This window comes from Prionailurus viverrinus, chromosome B3, assembly GCF_022837055.1.
Source record: "Prionailurus viverrinus isolate Anna chromosome B3, UM_Priviv_1.0, whole genome shotgun sequence".
Taxonomy (NCBI): Eukaryota; Metazoa; Chordata; class Mammalia; order Carnivora; family Felidae; genus Prionailurus; species Prionailurus viverrinus.
The window spans coordinates 112700126-112723473 of NC_062566.1; the positions used below are offsets into that span (position 1 = coordinate 112700126).

Consider the following 23348-nt stretch of genomic DNA (forward strand, 5'->3'; position numbering starts at 1 on the left):
ACCACACCAGTCACAGTTAGGATCTGGTGGAGGCGGGTTTTAAATCCAAGCATTCAGACTCCACAGCCTGCCTTCTTACCCAATGCACTAAATACCCCATCCTCCTTTTCTCTCCCCTTGAGTGGGAGAGGAAACTGGAAAGATGGCTCTCAGCATTATTGCTGCTGGCTTCAGTGCCCAGTATTAAGCAGAACATGTTAAAGTACTATAGCCAGTTTGCAGTAGAGAAAATTGGTAGTCCTGTTTTCATTAGGAGATGTCAAGTTTCATGTATGTGGTAGTGGTTTTCCTAAATGAGTATCTCCACTGTTTTTCTAGGTAATTATTAAAAGTGCAAAGAAATGAAAATATTTTTGGGGTTTTCTATTCCTTAAAGTCTTACCTTCAAGTTATTGACATTGAAGGGGAAAGGTGATCATCTCTAATTAGGTTTGCAATATTTATCTGAAGAACAAATGTTAAGCAATGTTTATTTGATCACAAATAGCACTGATTCCTTGATTAAGGACACGGATGAAATTTGCTGCTGACTTCGCCTGTTCATTGCCATGTTGCATTATTTTATTGAGGATAAATGAGTTTGACCAGCTGCTTTCTTCTTTGAATCAGGCAGCAAGATTTAAAGAACGAACCATAAAGAAAACATTTTTCCCAAGGCCCATTTTGTATGAATGAGGCTGTGGCAGAACAGTTGCCATTCCTGAAATTTTATCCTAGATTATGATAACAGCTAATGCACAAACTAAAGTTCAGATGGCCACACATTGGTTCTAGACAATTCATGGGTCTGTACATACATCATCAGGAAGGAAATCTACACGACAGTTGTCAGGTCAGTGGAAGAAGGCAGTGTGGCATTATTGGTAGCTTTATCTTGTCTGTTCACAAGTGATGATTACTCTGCACTGGCTCCTCCGTGCTCTTTTGCCTGGCTAAGGCAGGGATGGGTGACTTGTTGGGAACCTTTCCAGTGGTAGGGTTCTGTGATTAACACAACTGACAGCAGTGGCATTTGGAAGACATGTGGCTGTGGAACAGCCGCGGTTTGCAGTGGTGGAGTTCCGCGTGGCAGCGACATGCAGTGAGGACCCTTTGGTTCACAGTCCAGAGAGTGCAGCTGTTTCAGGCTCAACTTCGATTTGTGGATTGTGTCTTAAATTCAGCATTAAATTAAAAATTTAAACTAGTTCCTTTCCCATGGGAATAAACTAGCTAATATCTTCAAATGGTGCAGAAATCCAAGTAATTCTGTTTATTTTGAGGGATCTCATAGTTACCAGTTTTATTAGTTTCTTACATATTCCTGTGTCTCTATACAGACATCATCAAATATGCATCTAGAGTCTTACTTCTTCCTTAGAATATACAACACGCTCTGGACATTTTCTCTTTTTCACTGAGTAGTGTGTTTTGGAGACCTTTCTATGTCAGTGTACAGAAAGCTTTCCCATTGTTTCTATGGCTGCATAGTATTCTATTTTGTTTCTGTACCATCGTTTATTTTATCAGGTGCCCTAATGTTGGGCACTTGGATTGATTCCACTCTTTTCCTGTTACAAACAATGCTGTAATGAAGAGCCTTTTTCTGCATAACTGAAATTCATCTTCGTGTCAGATCAATTTAATACCCAATATGAAGCTTTTTATTTTTGTGAGAAGTTTTGCACAACATTAGAGAAGATTATTGCGTGTGTGTATAGAACATGTTATGCCAAAGATAAAAATAGATCAGAATGGCTGTGCACATATATAAATAATTTTGACAGCATCGCAGTCAGATTTTTAAAATAACTTTCCTACCCAGTATCCATTTCATTTTTTAAAAGCAGTTTTATTTTTGTTAGTAATTTCCAATGAGGATACATTTTCTAACATCATATTTTGCTCACAACACTGAATTTTTCCAGTCTCTTTGACATTCTTTTTTTAGGGGACAGTAGAGTGATGAATCTTTAAGAAGTGGTTTAAAAAAGTTGTCATGTTTATAAAGAACAAACCAAAGTAAATGCTGTCAGGGTGAATCATGAGGATCTTTCAAAAAGAACAAGATCTTCATGTCCGGTAATGACACAGTAGTTTGTTGCAGACCAGACCACCCAATGAGAAGAACCAGGAACACTGGACAAAATATTTTTAAAAAGTAAGTTTGTAGTTTCACATCTGGAAATACGGGGTATATCTATTTTTTTCCCCTATTCTTCCTGCTAAGTACAGCTAAATGCCTTGTACATTGTATGAAAAGTAAACATAAAATGAATCTTCAGGATAGAGAGGAGGCAGACCGGCTAAGGACCGTGGGATTTGAGGAACAACACAGTGGTCGTTTGTGATAAAATGAGAATAGAGGGGAACTTGCTCAATTTAATGAAAAACATCTACCAAAAACCTACAGCTTATATCCTCCTCAATGATGAAAGACTTAGTGTTAACACGGCAAGGATATACAGTGTCACCATCGCTATTCGACATGATACTGGAAGTGCTAGGCAGCACAGTAAGGCAAGAAAAGGAAATAAAAGATGTTAGAGAAAGGGAAAAAAAAAAAAACTTTCCCTATTTCAGGTGGCTTGATAGTCTACGTACAAAGCCCCGAGGAAGCTACAAAAACTTCCTAGAACTAGAAGGTGTGTTCAGCAGGGTTGTGGGATTCAGCATCAACTCACAACAATCAATTTGGTATCTTTGTCGTTTGTATTAGTTGAAGGGTAGTTGACACACAATGTGACATTAGCTTCGGTGCACTATAATGTATGTACTAGTGGTTCAGCCAGTCTGTGCCTTATGCTCTGCTCACCACAAGTGTAGCTGCCTACCATCAGTCATCATACAGCGCTGTTACAGCACCATTAACTGCATTCCTTATGCTGTATCTTTCATCCCCATGACTTATTCATTTCACAGCTGGAAGCCTGTACCTCCCACTCCCCTTCATCTGCGTTGTCCTTTCCACCCACCCACCCACCCACCCACTCTGGCAACCACCATTTCTCTGTATTTATAGGTCTGTTTCTGCTTTGTTTTAGATTTCACATATAAACAATCATATGATTTGTATTTCTCTGACTTACTTCACTTAGCATGATACTCTCTGGGTCCATCTATGTTGTCACAAATGACAAGATCTCATTCCTTTTTATGGCTGAGTAATATCCCATTTTGTGTGTGTGTGTGTGTGTGTGTGTGTGTATACATATATACATATACATACACACACACACACACACACACCACATCTTCTTTATCCATTCTTCTATTGATGAGCACTTAGGTTGCTTCTGGGTCTTAGCTGTTGGAAATAATGCTATAATAATCATAGGGGTTAATTTATCTTTTTGAATTAGTGTTTTCATTTTCTTTGGGTAAATACCCAGTAGTGGCATTACTGAATCATGTTATTTCTGTTTTTCATTTTTTGAGGAACCTCCATACTGTTTCCCACAGGGGCTGCCCCAATTTACATTCCCTCCAACAGTGCACAAGAGTTCCTTTTTCTCCACATCCTCACCAACACTTACTATTTCTCATGGTTTTTGCTGTAGCCATTCTGACACGTAATAAGGTAATATTTCATTGTGGTTTTGATTTGCATTTCCCTGATAATTAGTGATGTTAAGCATCTTTTCATGTGTCTCTTGGCATCTGTATGTCTTCTTTGGAAAAATGTCTGTTCAGGTTCTCTGCCCATAGTCGTGCCCCAGTTACTTGTTTGGGGTCATTTTTTCTTTGGTGTTGAGTTGAATATGTTCTTTGTGTATTTCAGATATTAATCCCTGATCAGATATATCATTTGCAAATACATTCAGTAGGTTGCCTTTTCCTTTTGTTGATGGTTTCCTTTGTTGGGCAAAGCCTTTTTGCTTTGGTGTAGTTCTCAGTTTGATTTATTTTAATGAACATGTGGAAGCTAAAATTAAAATACAATATCACTTCTAATCCCATAATAAAAAATGAAATGCTTGGGTATATATCTAACAAAACATGTATAGGACTAGTGTGCTAAAAACTATAAAACACTGATGAAGGAAATTAAAGAAGACCTAACTAAACAGAGAGACATACTATGTTCATGGATTGAAAAACTCAAGATTTTTAATGATGTCAATTTTGCCCTAATTAATATACGGTTAACACGATATTGAAATCCCTGTAAGATTTTTTTGTAATTGTAGACAAGATTATTTTGAAATTTATATGGAAAGGCAAAAGACCTAAAATATCTAAAACAATTTTGAAAAAGAAGAATGAAATGGGAGAAATCATTGTATTTGATTTCAAGACTTATTATGTGACTACATTAATCAAAACTGCATTATATTATTGGGAGGACAGACTCATAGATCAGTGGAACAGGATAGAGAAACTAGAAATAGCACCCATCCCCACGTATATCCACGTGATTTTGACAAAGATGTAACAACAGTTTGATGTAGGAAGGATAGGCTTTCCAAACAAAGGTGCTGGGACAATTAAATATCCATAGAAAAAATAATGATGTTGACCTAAATATTACACATTGTACAGAAACTTACTCAAATTGATCATTGATTGAAATATAAAACTATACAAATTTTGACAGTGATAGAGGAAAAACTTTTTGGGATCTAGGACCTGGTAAAGAGTTCTGAAACATAACACCAAAAACTTGATTCATAGAAGATAACTGAGAAAATGTATTCATCAAAATTAACAATATCATGTAGTGTTTTTTTCCTTAGACATTCGTTGTTTTATGCGTGGTTTGGGGCCTAAGTTCAGCATAAAGTTTCAGATAAAAGTTAGGTAACAAATTAGCCTTGATTTCATGAGGGCTGCAGAAATCAAAAACAAAGTTCAGGGATCACTGAATCTGTAAAACAGTCATTGAAAATCTGGAATGGAAAAACAAAGGCCAAAGTTAAAATTTAAATAGATGTGTTTAAGAGCATATTAGAGCAGAAGAGAAAAAATCATTTCTCTTTTTCTTTTCCTTTTTCTCTCTTCTTCTCTTTTCTTCTCTTTTCTTCGTGACAACATTTACTGTAAGTGTTCTCTTTAATCTTCATCCCCTAGTTCCCCCTCTACCCCCTCCCAACTCTCCTCTGTTGACTGTCAGTTTGTTCTCTATAGTCAAGAGCTTGGGGGCGCCTGGGTGGCTCAGTCGATTAAGCGTCTGACTTCGGCTCAGGTCATGGTTTCACAGTTCATGAGTTCGAGCCCCACATCGGACCGTGGTAACAGCTCAGAGCCTGGAGCCTGCTTCAGATTCTGTGTCTCCATCTCTCTTCCCCTTTCCCACTTGTATTCTGTCTCTCTCTCTCAAAAATAAATAAACATTAAAAAAAAATGTATAGTTAAGAATCTGTTTCCTGGTTTCTCTTTTTCCCTTTGTTCATTTGTTTTGTTTCTTCAATTCCACATATGAATGAGGTCATGTGGTATTTGTCTTTCTCTGACTGACTTGTTTCATTTAGCATTATATTCTCTAGATCCATCCATGTTGTAAATGGCAAGATTTCATTCTTTTTCTATGGCTATATAATACTTTGTGAATGTGTGTGCGTGTACACGCGCACGCACATGTGTTTATACACATACATACATACACACACACATATGCACACCCCATATCTTTATCCATTCATCAGTGGATGGACTTTCAGACTGCTTCCATAGTTTGGCTATGTAAATAATGTTGCGATAAACCTAGGGGTGCAGTTACCAGAATAATTTTAACTGAAGAATGGAGACAAAAAATATGAGAAATACAGAAAAGTACCTAAAACACATTGGGCCAGAGTGAAATACATATGTGTGATGGAATTCCCAGGAGGAAACCAAGTAAAGCATTATTTAGGGGACAGAATCAATATTTGAAGAAATACCGGTAGAAGATTTCCAGAACCGATGAAAGACAATAAATTAAGATGGATTTATGGAGCTCTTCCTGCCCTAAGCAAGATGAATACAAAGAAAATTAGGCATATGTCCATCAGAATCAAAATTTCTGAACTTAGAAGAAAAAGGGAAAAAATCTTAAATAGCCAGGGGGGGAAAAACACCTTCAAAGAAGAATAGGACAACTAGCTGTTAAAATCAGCCATTTGATTTTAGGTAGAAGCCGCCAGGAGTTTCTAGAGTGCCAAAAGAGTAACTCACCATGGATGTTCCCCAATAAAAATATTCTTTAAAGATGTAGGCAAAACTAATTTATAGTTGGGGGGAAAAACTGGTCACTTGAGTTAGTTGATGCAGGGATGGGCTGTACACAGGAACCAGGAAACTTGGAGATGATGGAAATAATTTTATATTTTAATGGTGGTACAGATGTGTTAGAACTCATTAAATCAAATGGATGCAGTTAACTGTTCAGAAGTTATATACCAATAAAGTTGACAAAAACTCAAGGGTAGATTTCTTTTTTTTTATTTTATTTTTTTTAACGTTTATTTATTTTTGAGACAGAGAGAGACAGAGCATGAACGGGGGAGGGTCAGAGAGAGGGAGACACAGAATCCAAAACAGGCTCCAGGCTCCGAGCTGTCAGCACAGAGCCCGACGCGGGGCTCGAACGCAGACTGCGAGATCATGACCTGAGCCGAAGTCGGCCGCCTAACCGACTGAGCCACCCAGGCGCCCCAGATTTCTGCTTCCATCTAGGATTAAGAAAGAGGGACTGGATTTACCTTCCCATCTGAAACAACTTTTTAAAAAGTAGGCAAAACAATGAAACTGTGGTTTTTATGACATTGGGCATTAGGCAGCAAAGGACAGTGATCTCTGGGAGCTGGGACACAGATTAAATGAAGGGTAAGGTCACACCAGCTTTCTACCTAAAGAGTTTGCAGACTGCAGCACAGGGAGGAGCATGGCCGGGCGGGGGCAGGGAATGCCCAAGGAGTCTCCCTGAGTGGAGACTTACAGGTGAGTCCAGGGAAGCCCAGGAGGGGTAAGTGCATGCATTTGAGGAAACTGCTGGAGGAGCCTTGAGAACCCCCCTACAGGTTTAGGGAGGCAAATCCTCAGTCCCCCCACAAAGCCGAGGACAGTTTTTGCATCCACTGGGTCGACTGGAGAACCTCATAGTTCACACGGCAGGGAGTAGTCTCACAATAGTTTTGCCTCAATAGTGAGTGGGGCAAAATTACCCTCAGATTAAACACTGCTTTTGTATGACCTAACAGTTTAATAAAAAGCAGGAACTGTAGGCATCAAACTATTCCCAAATATCTGTGTCCCAGAGTAGCATTCAGGCTTCCTCAAGACTTCACAGCCCACACTCAGAACTGCCTCACAGTAAAGTAAGCACCTTTTAGTGACGGTTTTAAATTTCTGGATTAAATCAGACCCTGTAAAAGTTGTATAAGAATTTAAGAACTGGGTTGTTCTCGTGCTCTTTGCCACCCCAGTGACCTTCCCAAGGCTGTGACAGCAGGCAAGAAGAGGTGAAAATGCCAAACCTCAGACCAGTTCTCTGAGAAGCGGGTTCTTCAAATCTGTTTCTCCTGGTAGAGGGCTCTGACTTTATCATCCCATCTTTCCAGAAACTCAGGGCTATGGAAATCAGATTGCAGTTTTCGTTTCTTTGATTCTGTGTTGAAGTATCCACTTTATCAGAGGAAGAACAATTTTACGTACAGTTGGTCCTGAGCTGTGAGAGCCCGCGTCACTTTCGGCGGGTGCTCGGGACACTTTGCTTTATCCAGACTCGAGGCCTTCATCTCAGAGACAGCCTGTGTCCTGTAGGATTGACCGTGATTCTTTTTTATAGCATTTGTGGAGTGTCCAGACACGTCCATAATGCTCCCTGGCAAGCATGGAATTGTATAGCATGATCCTGGGATTACCCAAAGCAAAAATCCTGAACTGTGGATAAACACAGCGTGTCCTCAGAATGGCTTGTGGTGTCATCATGACTCCGTTTTGAGCATCACATGGAAGTAGTACGTATTCGTATGTGTAAACCCATACGCGTGTGTTTGTGCCCGTCTCACAAAAAAGAGTGCTGTTTTACGTAACCTCCTAACTCAAAACCCCAATCCGCGGCTCTGACTCCATTTACATTTGCTCTTTCCCTTGAAATGTTGCTTGTTACATTTACATAACTCCTCCTCAACAGCTCCTCTCATTCTGGCAGAGAACATGGTTGCTAACTAAGGATTACAGGAGCCTGCGTTCAGAGAATGCCACCTACCTTGACTTAATTGCAGTGGAAACCAAGAATATTGTCACGTTAGAGGATAGAGCAGTGACATTCGGCACAATTCCTAAACGAAGGACATTTGACATTCTAACAGATTTCCTAATCCTCTTAAAGGCTCCTTCTTTTCACAAGCAGCAGACATCACTTGGTTCTCCTGGCTGCCGGTGGAGTTCACTAGAGTATGAGAAATCAGTCAAAAGAAGGCGGCACATTGTCTCATTGTCCTTGGATTCAGCTTCTCCAGTGGTTTGGGGGGAAGTTTCCTTACTTTTCTCTGCAGTGAACTCCTTTGTTACATAAATGAAGGCCTCTGAATGTTGCATAGGGAAATCTTAGGCCTTTATCTGAGAAGTTTAAAAAAGCCATCCACAAATCCAGTGCTCCTGTGATGCTTTCTGTTGAACAGGGTGACTTTGTTGTACGTTGTTGCATGAGAAAGGCTGATCTGGGAGGCACAGAGCCAAACAGCAAATAGTCCAAACCCCTTGCTTTCGCCGCATTGCTTTGTCTCTTTGATAGCTCTCCCTGCAGGGAGACAGTAAGGGTCTGGCTGTATTAAGGGCTATTTTGTAACTGACATGGAGGCTACCGCTATTTTTTATTTGTTAAGTCTTACTAGGGTAGGTACTCAGATTGATTCTAAAGCCAAGTTGAGGTCTCTACCTGTGGGAGCCCTCCTGCCAGCATTAGCCACATTCAGACATTTGAAGCCGGCCAGCCGAGAGAAGGGCGAAATGTCAGTGGTGTGCACTATGTCGACTTTCCCACGTGTGGTATACAGAAATGAACTAAATCCTAGATGTGCTTTTGTCCATGATGAAATAGAAATGGTGTGATGTCACGTGCTATTTTGAAAATATTCCAATATCACCGTATCCAGTTATTTGCTAATTTCAGACTGGGAACTTTACCTTCTGCTTGTTGGAGGAGGCGGAGAAAGGTAGAGCCAATTCTGCGCGATTAGAGCACTCCTAGGGAGCTCTCATGTCTCTGGGTCATGTAAAGGCCATGGAGCTTCCTTGTCAACAAGGTTGTGTGCAGTGGAGGGAGGAAAGCAAACAAGAGTTTGTCCCCTGTGACATTTTCCTGTTACTATTCTGAATCATCTGGTTTAGAAAGTTGGAAAGAGTAGTTCAGGTTCACAGTCCCTTATGTAAAACGGTGAGAGCTCGATGCGTTTCAGAGCTCAGAAATGTCCAGAGGATGTATACAGCATGTAGTAATATTCCCAATGGGATCTGAGACAACACCCCACAATCACATAAGTATTTCCCCAGGGGGGAAAAGTGTGAAGTCACACAATGAGAAATAAACTAGAAGTATTAATGTCAGTCCATATCAAGTTTTACTGCCAAAAGTGTTTGCTTACATTTTGCTTTTACCTCTCAACTTCAGAATTGCAAATACGGGGCTGTGGCGGATGTTGCAGCGATAGAAATCTAGCCTGGTTGAGTCGTGGTAATATTTAAGAGAGCTGAATCACAGGACTGACAATTTGTGGTCTTGTGTCTCTCCCTACTGGGCTAGTTACTTCCTTTTCCAGTCTCCGCCTTCACTTATCTGTCACCCAGGAATAATTGCCTTATGGGCTGTTATGAAGATAAGCTAATGTGTCTTGAGTACTAAACAATGATTGGCTTACAGCGGGTATTCAATAAATGTTAGCTGTTACAATTTTGCCTCTTCCCGTCCCTTTCGTCCCTTTCGTTTTTTACGAGATAAAAATTGCCTGAGGCAGCAGTCGTGGCGCTGCTCTGGATATAGGCCAAAGCAGTGTGGATTGCCTCGATTTCAGTAGAGAATTTAAAGTCTGTATTTAAAAAAAAATTTTTTTTAACGTGTATTTATTTCTGAGAGAAAGAGAGTGCGAGCAGGGAAGGGACGGAAAGAGTGAGACTGAAGATCTGAAGCAGGCTCTGCGCAGTGAGCTCAGAGCCCAATGTGGGGATCGAACTCACGAACAGAACTGTGAGATCATGACCTGAACTGAAATCAAGAGTCGGCTCCTTTACTGACTGAGCCATCCAGGCGCCCCCAAAGTCTAAATTTTTGTATTGAGAACAACACACAAAGTCTTGTTAAATGACTAATACCACCTTAAAATTTGTTTGCAGAATGACTAGACTTCTCAATGATGAGTAAATATTTTGATTAATGTCACATCATATTTAAGTCTCTTGAATGCTTCATTTTAACTGTCTCTGAGGAAGGATTGTTTGCCACTAGCTGATTTGCCATTATGAAGCCCCTTTTAAAGTTTCTATTCAGGCACTCATCTTTTAGAAAAATATTTGAAAAGTACATTGTTGATGATGGTAGTGCTCTAAGAAAGATATAACTGAGGTTTATAATTTAGTATATTGGAAAAATGGCATTGGGAGAGAAATCTTTCCCAGTTTTACCAGAAAAAAAAAATTAGCAAGAACATTAATGTGCTGCTTAGTCCAAAACGATATGAATTTTAAAAGATACAATTTTAAAGTATTTTTTGTGTAGTGGAACTCTGCTTTTAAATTTGTAAAGACTTCCTTTTTTATTTTTTTCAATTTTTATTTTTTTTAAAGTTCACTTATTATATTTTTTGAGAGAGACAGCAAGTTGGGGAGGGGCACAGAGAGAGGGAGAAAGAGAGAATCCCAAGCAGGTTCTGTGCTAGCAGCGCAGAGCCTGATGTGGGACTCAAACTCATGAACCATGAGCTCATGACCTGAGCTGAAACCAAGATGCTTAACCGACTGAGCCACCCAGGTGCCCCACCCAGCCTTCCCTTTTTAAAAGGCGGAAATTATTGAAAAAGAATTACCTTTTGTTGTCCAACTGTTGTTATTTTTTTTTATAGCCTCATTTTGTACTTTGTAATCCACTCAGAGAAAATTCCCTAAAGTATCAACATCTGTTCTCATGATGTATTATCTTGACATACAGAAAATTTCAATTCATTTTCCTGACCTTTTCTGTTAATTTGTGAAGATTATAATTATAGATGCTGGTTCCACTGTTAGTTTTTGGATTAGAGGACAGAAGGATTAAAACAGAAGGATTTGAAGAGAAGAGACCTGTTAGCCATGCTGGGCATGTGCCCTCCAGGAGTTAGGAGCATCTCAGTGGGGCACAGTGGATCTGCCTGTATTTATATGCCTCGTACCGCCTCTCTTCGCAGCTGAACTATCAGCAGAAGGTAGGCATCATGTACTGCAGAGCTGGACAGAGCACCGAAGAAGAGATATACAACAATGAGTCAGCCGGCCCGGCCTTTGAGGAATTCCTTCAGCTGTTGGGAGAACGCGTTCGGCTCAAAGGATTTGAGAAGTACCGTGCACAGCTTGACACCAAAAGTAAGAAATACTTACACTCTCCTGCTAGGCTTATTTCCGTCCTGCTGTGTTGATGTTCATCTGCTAAATTGCCCATAAAACAATATTGCCATTTACTGCAGAACACCGCCGGGGATGGGGGAGAGGAAGCCAGAGAAGGAGGACGCGGCCCCAAAACATTTGACGACTGTAATCAAAGTAGCTAGGATCGGACTGTTAAAAAGAAACGGTGTTCTCAGAAGCGTGGATGGAGCGATAGGGCAGGGGTGCAACTCACGCGGGATTGCTCCTGGATAGGGTTGTGTAAATGTCACTATAGTTAGGTGAATGTTAGAACGACTAAAAGTTCCAGAATCTTGTAGCCATCTGGTCATAAGCCCTGGAATTTTTTACTTTCGTTGATTTATCTTGTAATCCCCATGCTTATGGATGCAGTCAATCTTCATGATAAGGGTTTTCTTATTCATTTTTGTCTTCTATTAAGATTGAGGTTTTTTTGTTTGCCTCTTTTCTATTTTTATTGTTCGTACTCTAATTGAATCCCTAAGGAAATAGGCCTCTTAGCTTTGGTATTAGTTTGGCTCCTGAAATATGTTGATTAAGAGCACAATACTGGAACAGTCTTTTTAGCTATGGCTCATGAACACACAAGGTTGTGCGCTCCCATTCCCCACGCCGTTAATAAAATAGTTACGTTCTCCAACATCTGTTTAGGTTACAGTGTGTTGATGTCTGCTGTGTGTCTGTGAGGAGGCAATTTTAAATTTTATCTCAGAATCCATCCATGGACACCTATGACCTGTTTTTCTTTGAGAGGGTCTTTGGATTAGCACATCTGTATGGCAGTCTATAGTAATCTCCGATTTTCTGTACAGGAAATTAAATAAGGAGTTGAGTCATGAAAACAGAAAAGCATTCATAAACTCCACTGCAGGGAAGAATTTCCTGTTGCCATGGTTTTGCTGTTGCCAACTTGGAAACGACATGCAGGAGAGACTATTAAAGCCCATAAATAGCCTAGACTCTTAAATATTATTTTAGCGTTCCATACTCTACTTGCAATTGCATAAAACATTAAATCTTAATATGTCCTGAACTCTTCTTTCCCAGATTTTCTGACATTTGCCCTATACGCTTCATTCATGTTGTCCTAGTTTGCAGTGTTCTATAAATTACCACCACCACGAAGAGCTATATGAAAGCTTCTGGGAAGAGTGTACTAAGCACCCTGCTTCTATGCATGAATGGCCAGATTGGAAATTGATTAAGACTGTGTATTATTTGTGTGTTCACACATTCCCAGCGGCCTCTTGATGATGAAAGGCAACATGAGAAAAGTATAGCAAGACCATACTTAAGCAGTGTGGCATCAAGTAAGACACTGAAATAAACAAAATAAGTACCGTACGCATATTTTGCCTCAAAATCCCAATAGCTGCACAGGCTAGAGGGGGATAAGCCTGGGTTAGCTGACCTCCTCTAGCAGCATACTTGTTCTGTAATATTCAGCAGGGAAGGGTTCCTTTAAGACCCCTAGTAACCTTTCAGGGCATAGCTGATGAGCAGAGGAATGAGCAGACAGTTTCTTTTTCTGTCCTTTCAGAGTGTCAGATTTCTTCCAGGGAACAAAAAGTCGGAAAGTATTTCTATTGTAAAGCTCTAAAAGAGGCAGTTTGCATGTTTGTCTCTCTTACTTCAAGCCAGTAGTGTCAAAACCAGCCTCTGCACGTCCCACAGCTTCTCATTGGCCGTGGCACCCCCAAAGATAAGATTCTGCTCTGTGTGCTAGAAGATAATCTCACCACATTTTGTCTAACCTTAGTTTGTGTCAGGAAACTCTCTCTTTCAGTATAATCATTAAAAACAGAAAATGCTGGGGCACCTGGATGGCTCAGTCCGGTGTCTCACTTTTGATTTCAGCTCAGGTCACGACTTCATGGTTCATGACTTCGAGCCCTGTATTGGGCTCCGCACTGAGTGTGGAGCCTGCTTGGGACCCATTCTTTTCTCTCCTCCTCCGCCCCCCCCCCCAATTTCTCTGTCTCTCCCATGCTTGTGCTCTCTCTTTCTCCCTCTCTCTCTTTAGCTCTCTCTCTCTCTCTCAAAATAAATAAACTAAAAAAAAAAAAAAAAAAAATCTTCAAAATAAATAAATAAATAATAAGTAAGAGAAAATGTTTTCCAGGACAAGTGTTCCTATAGGATCACATCTTGTACATATGACAGTGTAGGTGTGATTGGATCTGTGGGTTCATAGTTTCCATCAAATAAAAGTAGTAATTGCCAATCTTCATTTTTTTTCTGTTGCCATCTTCTGAATTTCCAATTACACATACATTAGATCACTCACTAGTGTACCTCAGGTTAATGAAGCTGTTTTAATTTTTTTAACCTTTTTTTTCCTGTGCTTCCATTTGGATAATTCCTATTAGTATATCTTCCAAGTTCACTGTGCTTTTCTTCTACAGTGTCTTAATCTGCTGTTAATCCAGTCCAGTGAAATTTTCATTTGAGATATTGTCATCTTCAGAAGCCAGAATTGCATTTGGTCCTCTTCTCAGTTACCTAGTTTATCTTCATTAGGTTAATGTTGTCCTTTAAATCCTTGAATATATTTATTTTATTTTATTTTTTTAGTGTTTATTTTGAGAGAGAGAGAGAGAGAGAGAGAGAGAGAGAGAGAAAATGCGTGAGCGGGGGAGGGCTAGAGGGAGAGAGGATCCCAAGCAGCCTCCCGGCTCTGCACCCCAGCACGGATGCAGGGTTCAATCCTACGACCACGAGATCGTGACCTGAGCCCAACTCAAGAGTTGGGACACTTAACCGACTGAGCCACCCAGATGCCCCTCCTTGATGTATTTATGATAGCTGTGTTCAAGTCTCTGCATGCTAATTCTGTCGTCCTTGTCATTTGAAGCCTCCATTTAACAAATCTTCTCTTGCTTTTGAGTTACATTTTAGCGCTGCATGTGTCTGGTTACTTTTGATTGGAGAGTATATATTCTGAATGTTTCCTGGTTGAGTGTCTAGATTGTGTTGTCTTCTTCAAAGAGTGTTGAGTTTTGCTTTGGTGAGCAGTCAAGTTACTTACAAAACAGCTTGATCTTTATGAATCTTGTTCTTAAGCATACCCAGGGCAGTGTTTACTCTCTAATGTAGCTCTGCTACTAAGGCATGACTTTTCTTATGTCTGAGGACCTGCATATTCAATGAGGTCTCTTTACTGTGGCTGGTTAGAACTTGAGTGCCTTCCAACCCTATGTCAGCCGTGAGAATTGTTTGCCTTACGATTCTTCGGTGGTTTTTCTTTGCCTAATAGTTTTTCCCTCTTTCTCTTACTGAGTTATAATTGACATATAGCATTATGTTAGTTTCACGTGTACAACATAATGATCCGATACTTGCATGTATTGTGAAATGACCACCACCACAAGTCTAATTAACATGTGTCACCATACAAGGTTACAAAAAATCTTTTTTCTTGCAATGAGAACATCTAAGATCTACTCCTAGCAACTTTCAGATATGCAATACAGTATTATTCACCGTGATCACCATGCTGTACACTACCCTAATAGTTTTTCTTTGCCTGGCTTGTGGAATCTTCCTCTGTGTGTGCAGCTTCATCGTGAGCCCAAGACTCAAGGAGACCCTTATGCAGATTTCTGAACCTCTTTCACTGCGTAGTTTCCTCCCCTTTGGTATGCTGCCCTGCGAATATCAACTACCTCAGGCTTCCTGCACTCCAGTATATTTTGGCTTTCCCTCTTCAAAGCCGTGCACTGTGCCGCTGTTCCAAAAGTTCCTCCAGGTAGAAAACCTGGTGGGATCAGAGGGCTCATCTTCTTTTATTCTTTTTTCTCTGGGATCACTATCCAATGCTGCCTATTGTAAAATGTCTGAAAAAAAGTTGTTTCAGATATTTCGTCAGTTTTTCTAGTTACTTACGATGGGAGGACAAGTCCCGTACCAAGTTACCTCTGGTGGAAGCCGAGGTCCCAGATATTCTGTGTGTTTGTCATTTCATTTACTCCTCAAAGTGTTTACTAGGTACTGGTTCTCCCCATTTTACAGAATTGGCTTCTTTAGATTAACGTGCCCAATGTTAGACAGCAAGGAAGCACTAGTGAGGTGGAACAGATCCTAGTGCTGTGGTTAAGGAGGTGTTCAGAGAAAGCACAAATGTGGAATTAAATACAGTGAAGCCCAGGGCTCTCTGCCTTGTGCCTGTGACTCTTCCCCTTCTCTCCAGCCCTTGGGCTAAAATTACCCAAGCCAACTCATGAAACAGCTCTACTTGTCATGCATTACAATTATATTCGGATTTTAGTACTTTGGTAAAGGAGGGAAAGGCTCAGAAGAAATGGTTCTTCTCTTTGCCAGTGTTTCATACAAAGTCCATTTTCCTGTTTTCAGAAGTAAGGTCTTTTAGCAAATAAGCTACAAGTGGGGCGGGGTGGAACAGTTCTACAAAGAGAAATTTTCAGGAGTGGGTTTTTGTTCCCCCTCCTTACTTTGTTTCCTTATTTGAATGATATAACCTGTAGATAATTACCATCCTCTCATTCTATAGCAAATGCAAAAATAAACTTCCCACCAAGCAGTGTGTTATTTGAAAGCTAGAGACCACCTTCATTTATAACTGTGCATACGGATTATTATTTGGGAAATCATTTTCTGAATGAGGCTTGTTTGTCAAGTCAGAACAGAGGAGACTTTAGGAGCCCTTTGTAAGCATTCCTTCCAAGCCTTGCCTTCATTAATTTGCTGTAGTATTAGTGAATGTTTGTTGCTTCCCCCTTTTGTTAGCAGTGTTTTAAAAACCAAGAAACCAAGGAAATAAATCCTTCTGTATTTGGAATATTTAAACTTCGATAGGGAAGGGGGTAAAACTAGCATTGTTTAAATGCTCTGCATATGCAAAGGGCATTTGGAGTCAGAGACACTGATGAGTGAAGGAAAGGACTCTTTCTTCATCTCCTTCAACTTCAAACTACTTTAACGTAAGGTTTTTCCTCTGAGTGTTTCTGGGATGTGCTTGGCAAAGAAATGAAAATACATAAAAGTCCTTGTTTAAGGAGACTACACTTTTTACCTCAACTGCACAAAATTCCAAATTCTAATCAACACATTTCCTGAGCATCTTTTATGGGCTAGCACCTCTACATACGTTAATTCACTTAATCCTTACAGCAACAAGAATATCAATGGGCAGAGAAGTGATGTGATTTGTTTGTGGTCATTTAGCAAAGATGCCACTGGCATTCAAATTCAGATCTTCTTACTTCCAAATTGGGAAGCCAGGTAATTGCAGGTGTCTCGCAAAGTGAGGAGTTGGTAGAAAATACTAGTGGCTGATTCCTAAGTACCAACCCCACACCCATCTTGTCCTTCGTCATCTCTCGACGTGCTACTGATTTTGAGATGCCTTGAGTCCCAGGTATATTCACATGCACCCTCACATATCCTGAAACTGATACCATATGAATGCACCTGCCATGGCCAAGGGTACTGCTATAAACTCTTCTTTATTCCACCCTCATTAAAGCAGAGTAACTCATCTGCTGGCTGTGTCTAAATGTACATTGAAAGAATATTAGTAAATATGATAGATGCCAGAGCAGGTAGAATCCTTGATTTCCCCAAATACTTCATTAGTGAGTGAGTGAAATAGTGCCACAAGGGCAGAAGTGTGTCTCATCTCGAATGATGCCAGTGTTCAAGATGTCCGTTCTTGGCCCTGACTCTGTTTCTGAGCATTGACTTCTGCATTCCCCAGACCCTGAGGCAAGGCTGCATAGACAGGACATCAGGGGTCTTAAAGGGTTGGTCCCCAGCAGCCAACTGACAATGATTATATTTCAAGTTAAATAAAAGGATAAAAATGAGATCTACAGGCTATCCGACTTCATCTTACATTTGATGTGTTCTCTAGTGGTGAGGACATTTAATAAACGGAACTTAAGCTTTCTTCCTTCTGTTGACTTTATTTAGTCTGCCTGAGTTTAGGTAACAAGATTACTTTTCTCTTGTGTTCATAAATATTTAAAACTAGGAACTTTCCTGAAATCAAGTTGCGTAGGCCCCTTGTCCTTCATCTAGCTTTTCTTAACTCTGGATACATCCGTTAGTGACTGCAAAATGGTTGTAAAAAAAATCTAATTACTTTTCCTTATCCAGATTCATATACATACACTTTATCAACCAAGTTTCAGTCTACAGAAAAGTAAAGGAGTTGAGCCCAAAAGAGAAGTCAGAGATGATTATGACACTGCCTCTGAAACTGCTCTACAAATGTATTAACCTATTCATGCCATTCATGGGGTTTTGGAGTGATGAGGGTCTGGAGCCGATGGCCAAGAAAGAATTCTTGAGATGTTTTTGGTGCAAAAAGGTGATTTTATTAAAGTGCAGGGACAGGACCCATGGGCAGAAAGAGCTGCACTGGAGTTGTGAAGAATGACTGGTGATATACTATGGAACTGGGGGAGGTAAAGGCAAAAAGGAGGCCTCCAGAAGGGCTTTCATATACTAAAGACTGATAATATACGAGAGGCCTAGCTCTTGTCAAGCTAAGGTTGTTTTCCCTCTAGTAAGGCATCGGACATTACAACTGTAGGGGGTGCCTAGAGAAATGTTATACTCTATATTTGTCTCAAGTATTTGTCAATGGGCTGCAGGTTATAAAGAAATTTAATTTTACCTGCCATTTCCTTCTTGCCTTTGTTCCCCACATCACTATGGAGGGGAAGGTGATGTTGGGGCTCCAGGAAACTGAGTCTATAGGTTTCTGGAGATTAGGCTATTGATAAGATTGCCTTTTTCTAGTAATTTACTAAGACATTTATAAACTGATGGAGACTTGTGTCCTACATGACTGTGATCTCTTACTAGTTGACCATTTGTTTTCTTTCCTTTCCTTTGTTCTTGGGCAGCCCAGAGTGCCTGGGGAATGTCACATGTATCCCACCTGGGGGGCAGGGGAGGAGGGTGTGCTTAACTTGTGCTTTGTCCTCAGCTTGCCTTGTGCTGTCTCATCACAGTCTTCAAATAGAAATGCCTAATGTAGGATATTATCCCATATCTACACTTTTTGAAAGCAGCAGAGAAAAATATTATCGTTCCTTAATTATTCAGTGTCTTCTTATCATCTACACTGAATATTAGAAATTTTACTTTCCATGACTTAGCATAGAATGTTGACCTTATTAGTGGGTATATGCCACCCACTGGTAGTATGATTTGGAGGCAAATCCCATGATTATTAAGATGACCCGTAAGATGCCCGAATTTACTTTTAAAGCTCCATACAGATAAGAAGGAGCATTATCTTCTTTCCACCCCTCTTCTCAAGCATATTTCCCATTATAAATTTTTCAATATACATATTCTTTACCCAGAGCAAAATGGAATTTTGTCATTTTCATTTTTTCCTGATTGCCATGCTGATTAAGTTTTTCATGGTTTCAGGGTTTCTGGGTCCCTAAAAATATAATAATAGAAACATTGGATGCTTTATTCTTTGGGAAATATAGCAAACATTCGTTTTCCATTCTTTCTGGTAACATTTAACAGTTCTGTTACTTATATAGTATTTTCAGGATTTTGAAATTCCTTATGGCTTGGAAAGGAAAATTGCATTGTTTTGCCTCTTGTTTCATCTCTGAAGCTTTTGGAACTGTTCAAACTGTTTAAAATTATCAGCAAAACTTGAGGGTTTCCAAAGGTCCCCAGAAAAAGGCTGGTCAAGCAGCGTCTATTACATAAATGAGGCACGCAGAAAGGACGGCGAGAGTGGGCCAGAAGTAGAAAAGCAAGGTTACCTTCAGTGTTGTCTTCCACATCAGCTTTCCTCTCTGGCAGTAATTCTTTTAGAATTAGACAGACATACAAAGCAAAATGTAACACATGAGTTCCGGATGACAGTCTCTTTTCTAGTTCATTAATTTTGCCCAAAATTGACTTGAAACACATGTAAGTACACGTCAAAGCTGACACATTCGCTTTAAGGTTTAAAATGTACTAATCGGTTCAGAAGTTATTTATAAGTAGAGCCCTTAAAAGTAGATGTGTTCTTCGTACTTAAGGCGTGTCTTAGTCCAATTATTTATAGCAGTAATTTATAGTTTTTTGTGTTGGTGGCCATTAGCATTTAGAAGATACTTTTTTCTTGGGAAGCTATCTGTTGGTAGATATTTTAGCAATTTTTTGAAAAATAGTCTGTGCTTTATTTCAGTTTTAGCTTGTTTTTTTAACCCTTTGCATTTTATGTCAGCTTCAAAGATTGAGTTCCTTCAAGAAGCTTGAGGCTGAAGCTCCAGGCTCTAGAACATGTTTACAAGCCTGTCTGCAAGCCACCATTGTGGTCTGTTTGTGGAGCAGTGCCTAAGGGCAGCAGAGCTCTTGCATCACAGTCACCCTGGGGGTGTTTATTAAAATAGATTCCTTTGCCCAGCCCTGTACCCACTGTGCAGTATTTCTGGGGGTGGTGCATGCAAATCTGCCTTTTAAACCAGCTCCCCAGATGCCAGTGTGCATGCTAAATTTTGAGAACTACTGCCTCTTGGTGTATACCAGAGGCTTTGTCTTGCGGCTTCCCCGAAGTGCAGTAAAATGTTCTGGTCTTCAACGGTATGGTTGATGAGGCTCGAATTTACCCAGAATGAACAAACAAACACACTAATGTCATTTAGCAGCCTGCAAGTCCAGGTCCTTTAAGACCAGAGACGCTCCCTTTCGGTTGGACAGCTAATAATTCTCTTCTCTGGTTTCTGGTTATTTCTGGGCAATTGATTTGTTGATGATTAAGGCAGTAGAGGTTGCTCTTACTTAAGGAAGATGAAAGCAGAACACAGTCTATAAAAACTTGTTGGACATTGCTTATAATACCTTTGTTATTCAGGTTACAGACCTTTTAAGTTTTCATCTGTTTGTTAAGAATAAAACAACTCTCTTGCTTGAATCAGAAATATTGGAAAAGGCGTTCTTAACCTGACATCTGTGGAGAGTTCAGGGGTGTGTGAACTTGGATGGGAAATCATTTTACATTTGTTTTCACTGACCCCTAATTAAAATTTAGGACTTCCTTCAATTATGAATGTGGGCAACAAACCACAGTTGCGTAAGTTCTACCTATGATTGTATTGCAAATTGAAAGCATAGATATTTCCATATTGTTTTTTTTTTTTTGGAGATCCCTCAAACTACTGCTTATGCACATCACTACTTCAGAATTATAGTAGTTCTATTCGATCAATTGCTAAAACTTGTTATAGAAATCTAATGCTATTATAGTTTAAAATTATTTTTGATAACTATTTCTCAGTATAATTGATTTCTATTGAAATCAGATGTAGTTTGTTTCATGCATTTACAAATACTGTTCTGAGAAGGGACCCAGGCTTCCCTGGACCGCCAAAGAGAATCAGATACAAAAAATGGGTAAGAACACTGATGCTAGCTCTTATCTAGCATCTTTTCATCCTAAACGATTTCCTTTGTTTTCTTTTTTTGGAGATATTTTTCTTAAATGAACTATTTTTCCCATTCTTACAGTCATCTCATCATTATATCTATTTTTTTTACTGTAGCTGACTCCACTGGAACCCATTCTCTGTATACAACATACAAAGACTATGAAATTATGTTCCATGTTTCCACCATGCTGCCATACACACCTAATAACAAGCAACAGGTAAGAGATCCCGGTGTTGTCTGTGTTTCCTACCCTTTTTCATTTCCCCCAGAAGCCTAAGTGGCAAGTTTGTAAAATCTGAAACCAGAATTGAATGTTGCACCTGTCACCACAGCAGGAAGCTTTTGTACTTTGCGGAAATAACGAATAGCAAATGAGCTGAAAACAAATGAAGAGACCCAGATTCTAGGTTAACAGCCAGCTGGATGGCTTTGTGAATTAATCATTTGCTTTTCACCCACGGGGATTGAGGTTTTCATGGAATCCAAAGAGAACAAGTTAAAATCATGGTGATTAGGTGACCCTGCAGTGTTGCAGAGAACATGTATGAGTGGGTGAAGTTTCATCTCAAGAGGCCAGGGGACAAAGCAGGAAAGTACTGATGTGTCATTTCAGATTTCAAAGGAGGTTTGGTACACTGGCTTGGAGAAAAATCAGAATAAATGTCCGTGGGATCTCAGAAAAAGGTTTTTTTCTTAATGTTTGTCAGGAGGACAGCAAAGAACATAAAAAAAACCCCTTGCATTTGCATACATCATACACGGGTCTTTTAAAAAAGTCTAAAAGCACAACGCCTATTACTAAAATGTGGTCGATGAGGTAGTAAATGAAGACACTAAGAAGTGACGCATTGTTACAGAGCAACATGGAAACTGGCAGTATTGTTTTGGAAGGTATCTGGTAGTTGTTTTTTAAAAATATTGCAAAATAAATGATGCCAAACTGACATTTAAAAGAGTCAGAGAGCTAACAGCGTCTCCTTTCAAAAGCTGTTATAAACACAAGCGGTCCAGTATTCCCTCTGACCTTAAAATGGATATAGATTTTGTTATTGTCAGCTTTTGTGCTAACAGAACATAGGCCAGCTGCAGAATGAATCACACTGTCTTTCACAAAATTTAACCAAACACTGATCTGATCTAACACTTTGTCACTGCAGGTGTGATTAAATCGCAAATCCAGGTAATGAGATTTTGCTTTGCTATGATTACGAAAGTAATCAAAAACAGGCAGCAAAGCAATGAATCAGCTACAAATCTTAAAATAAACCTATTGAAGATAAATTCCATGATCTAGAACTTGTTGACAGTTCGTTTTATGCAAATTCCAAGTTCTACATTACTCTGATAGGAAAGCATCATGCTAAGAAAAATAACGTGTTTCTTACTTTAACCAGTAAGTGGTCAAAAAACTTCAGGACATTCACAAGTAGTATTTAAAGGCTGAGTACACAGCAGAGAAAGGGAAGATGTATGGAAGGGTGAAAAATTTAGTTAAGATTCAATTAAATGAGTTGAAGTGTGTTGAGCAGCATGAGTTGGCATTAAAATGGACAGCTGTCTAAATTATTTAATTTGGGGGTCCAGTCAAGGTGAAAGTGTTATTAGGTCCTATTTCAGGATAAAAGAGTGATTGGTACTGCTGCATTTTAAGAAATTTTAATTCGCTAGCTAGAGAATTTATTTCTTCTTTGTAGGTCACTTTATGCTTGGGGAAAAAAACAAAAACAAAATATCTTTTAAAATCTTGTGGCAGGAATTTGTTTATAAATACTGTCTTTCATTATATAGAATGTGAGATGGATAGATGGATTTATTTCTATTTGGGTCCTTTATTAAGATATTAGTGTTACATATCAAGCAATATTTGGAGTAAAGAATGACATTGCATCCAAAAGCAATGACATCATGTATGCAGCAATGACATAATACATAGACAAATTGTATGCCCGAGATTCTGAGTAGATTAATAATGTTTAATAATGGGTACATTCTGTGTAACCATCAGCACAGACCATCTTTATTTCTGTAACTTCCAATAATATATCATGTTTAGAAATGAAAGTAAATGGCCTCATTAGAGGATAATTTGGGATGCTTTGAAATTCCTAAGGTTGAAAGTACATTTCTGGAACATTCTAACTCCCAATTCTCAACCGTAATCTAAAAGGCTATTGTTTCTCCCAGCTAACAGCTAATACTAGATCACTGATTTTACTTGTATGTAATTTGTGTAAGTTAAAGTCACTGGCGAATTTAAAAAAAAAAGTTTATGAATGTAAGCTTATGCCTAACAGATAGTTGATATAGTGTTATATCTCATTATTTTCCTCCTTGTAAGAGCCTCTATATAATAAATACGAGAAATGCAAGTTTTGTTC

The 23348-nt window shown here is 39.4% G+C and overlaps 1 protein-coding gene across 19 annotated transcripts in view; it reads left to right on the forward strand.

Moving 5' to 3' along the window:
• SIPA1L1 (signal induced proliferation associated 1 like 1) overlaps nt 1–23348 on the forward strand; it is a 365199-nt gene that overhangs the window by 266348 nt on the left and 75503 nt on the right. For all 19 annotated transcript variants that reach the window (XM_047861070.1, XM_047861065.1, XM_047861068.1 and 16 more), the window contains 2 exons: nt 11340–11514; nt 21084–21187. In XM_047861070.1, coding sequence (XP_047717026.1) covers nt 11340–11514; nt 21084–21187 — 279 coding nt within the window. The remainder of the gene's footprint in view (nt 1–11339; nt 11515–21083; nt 21188–23348) is intronic.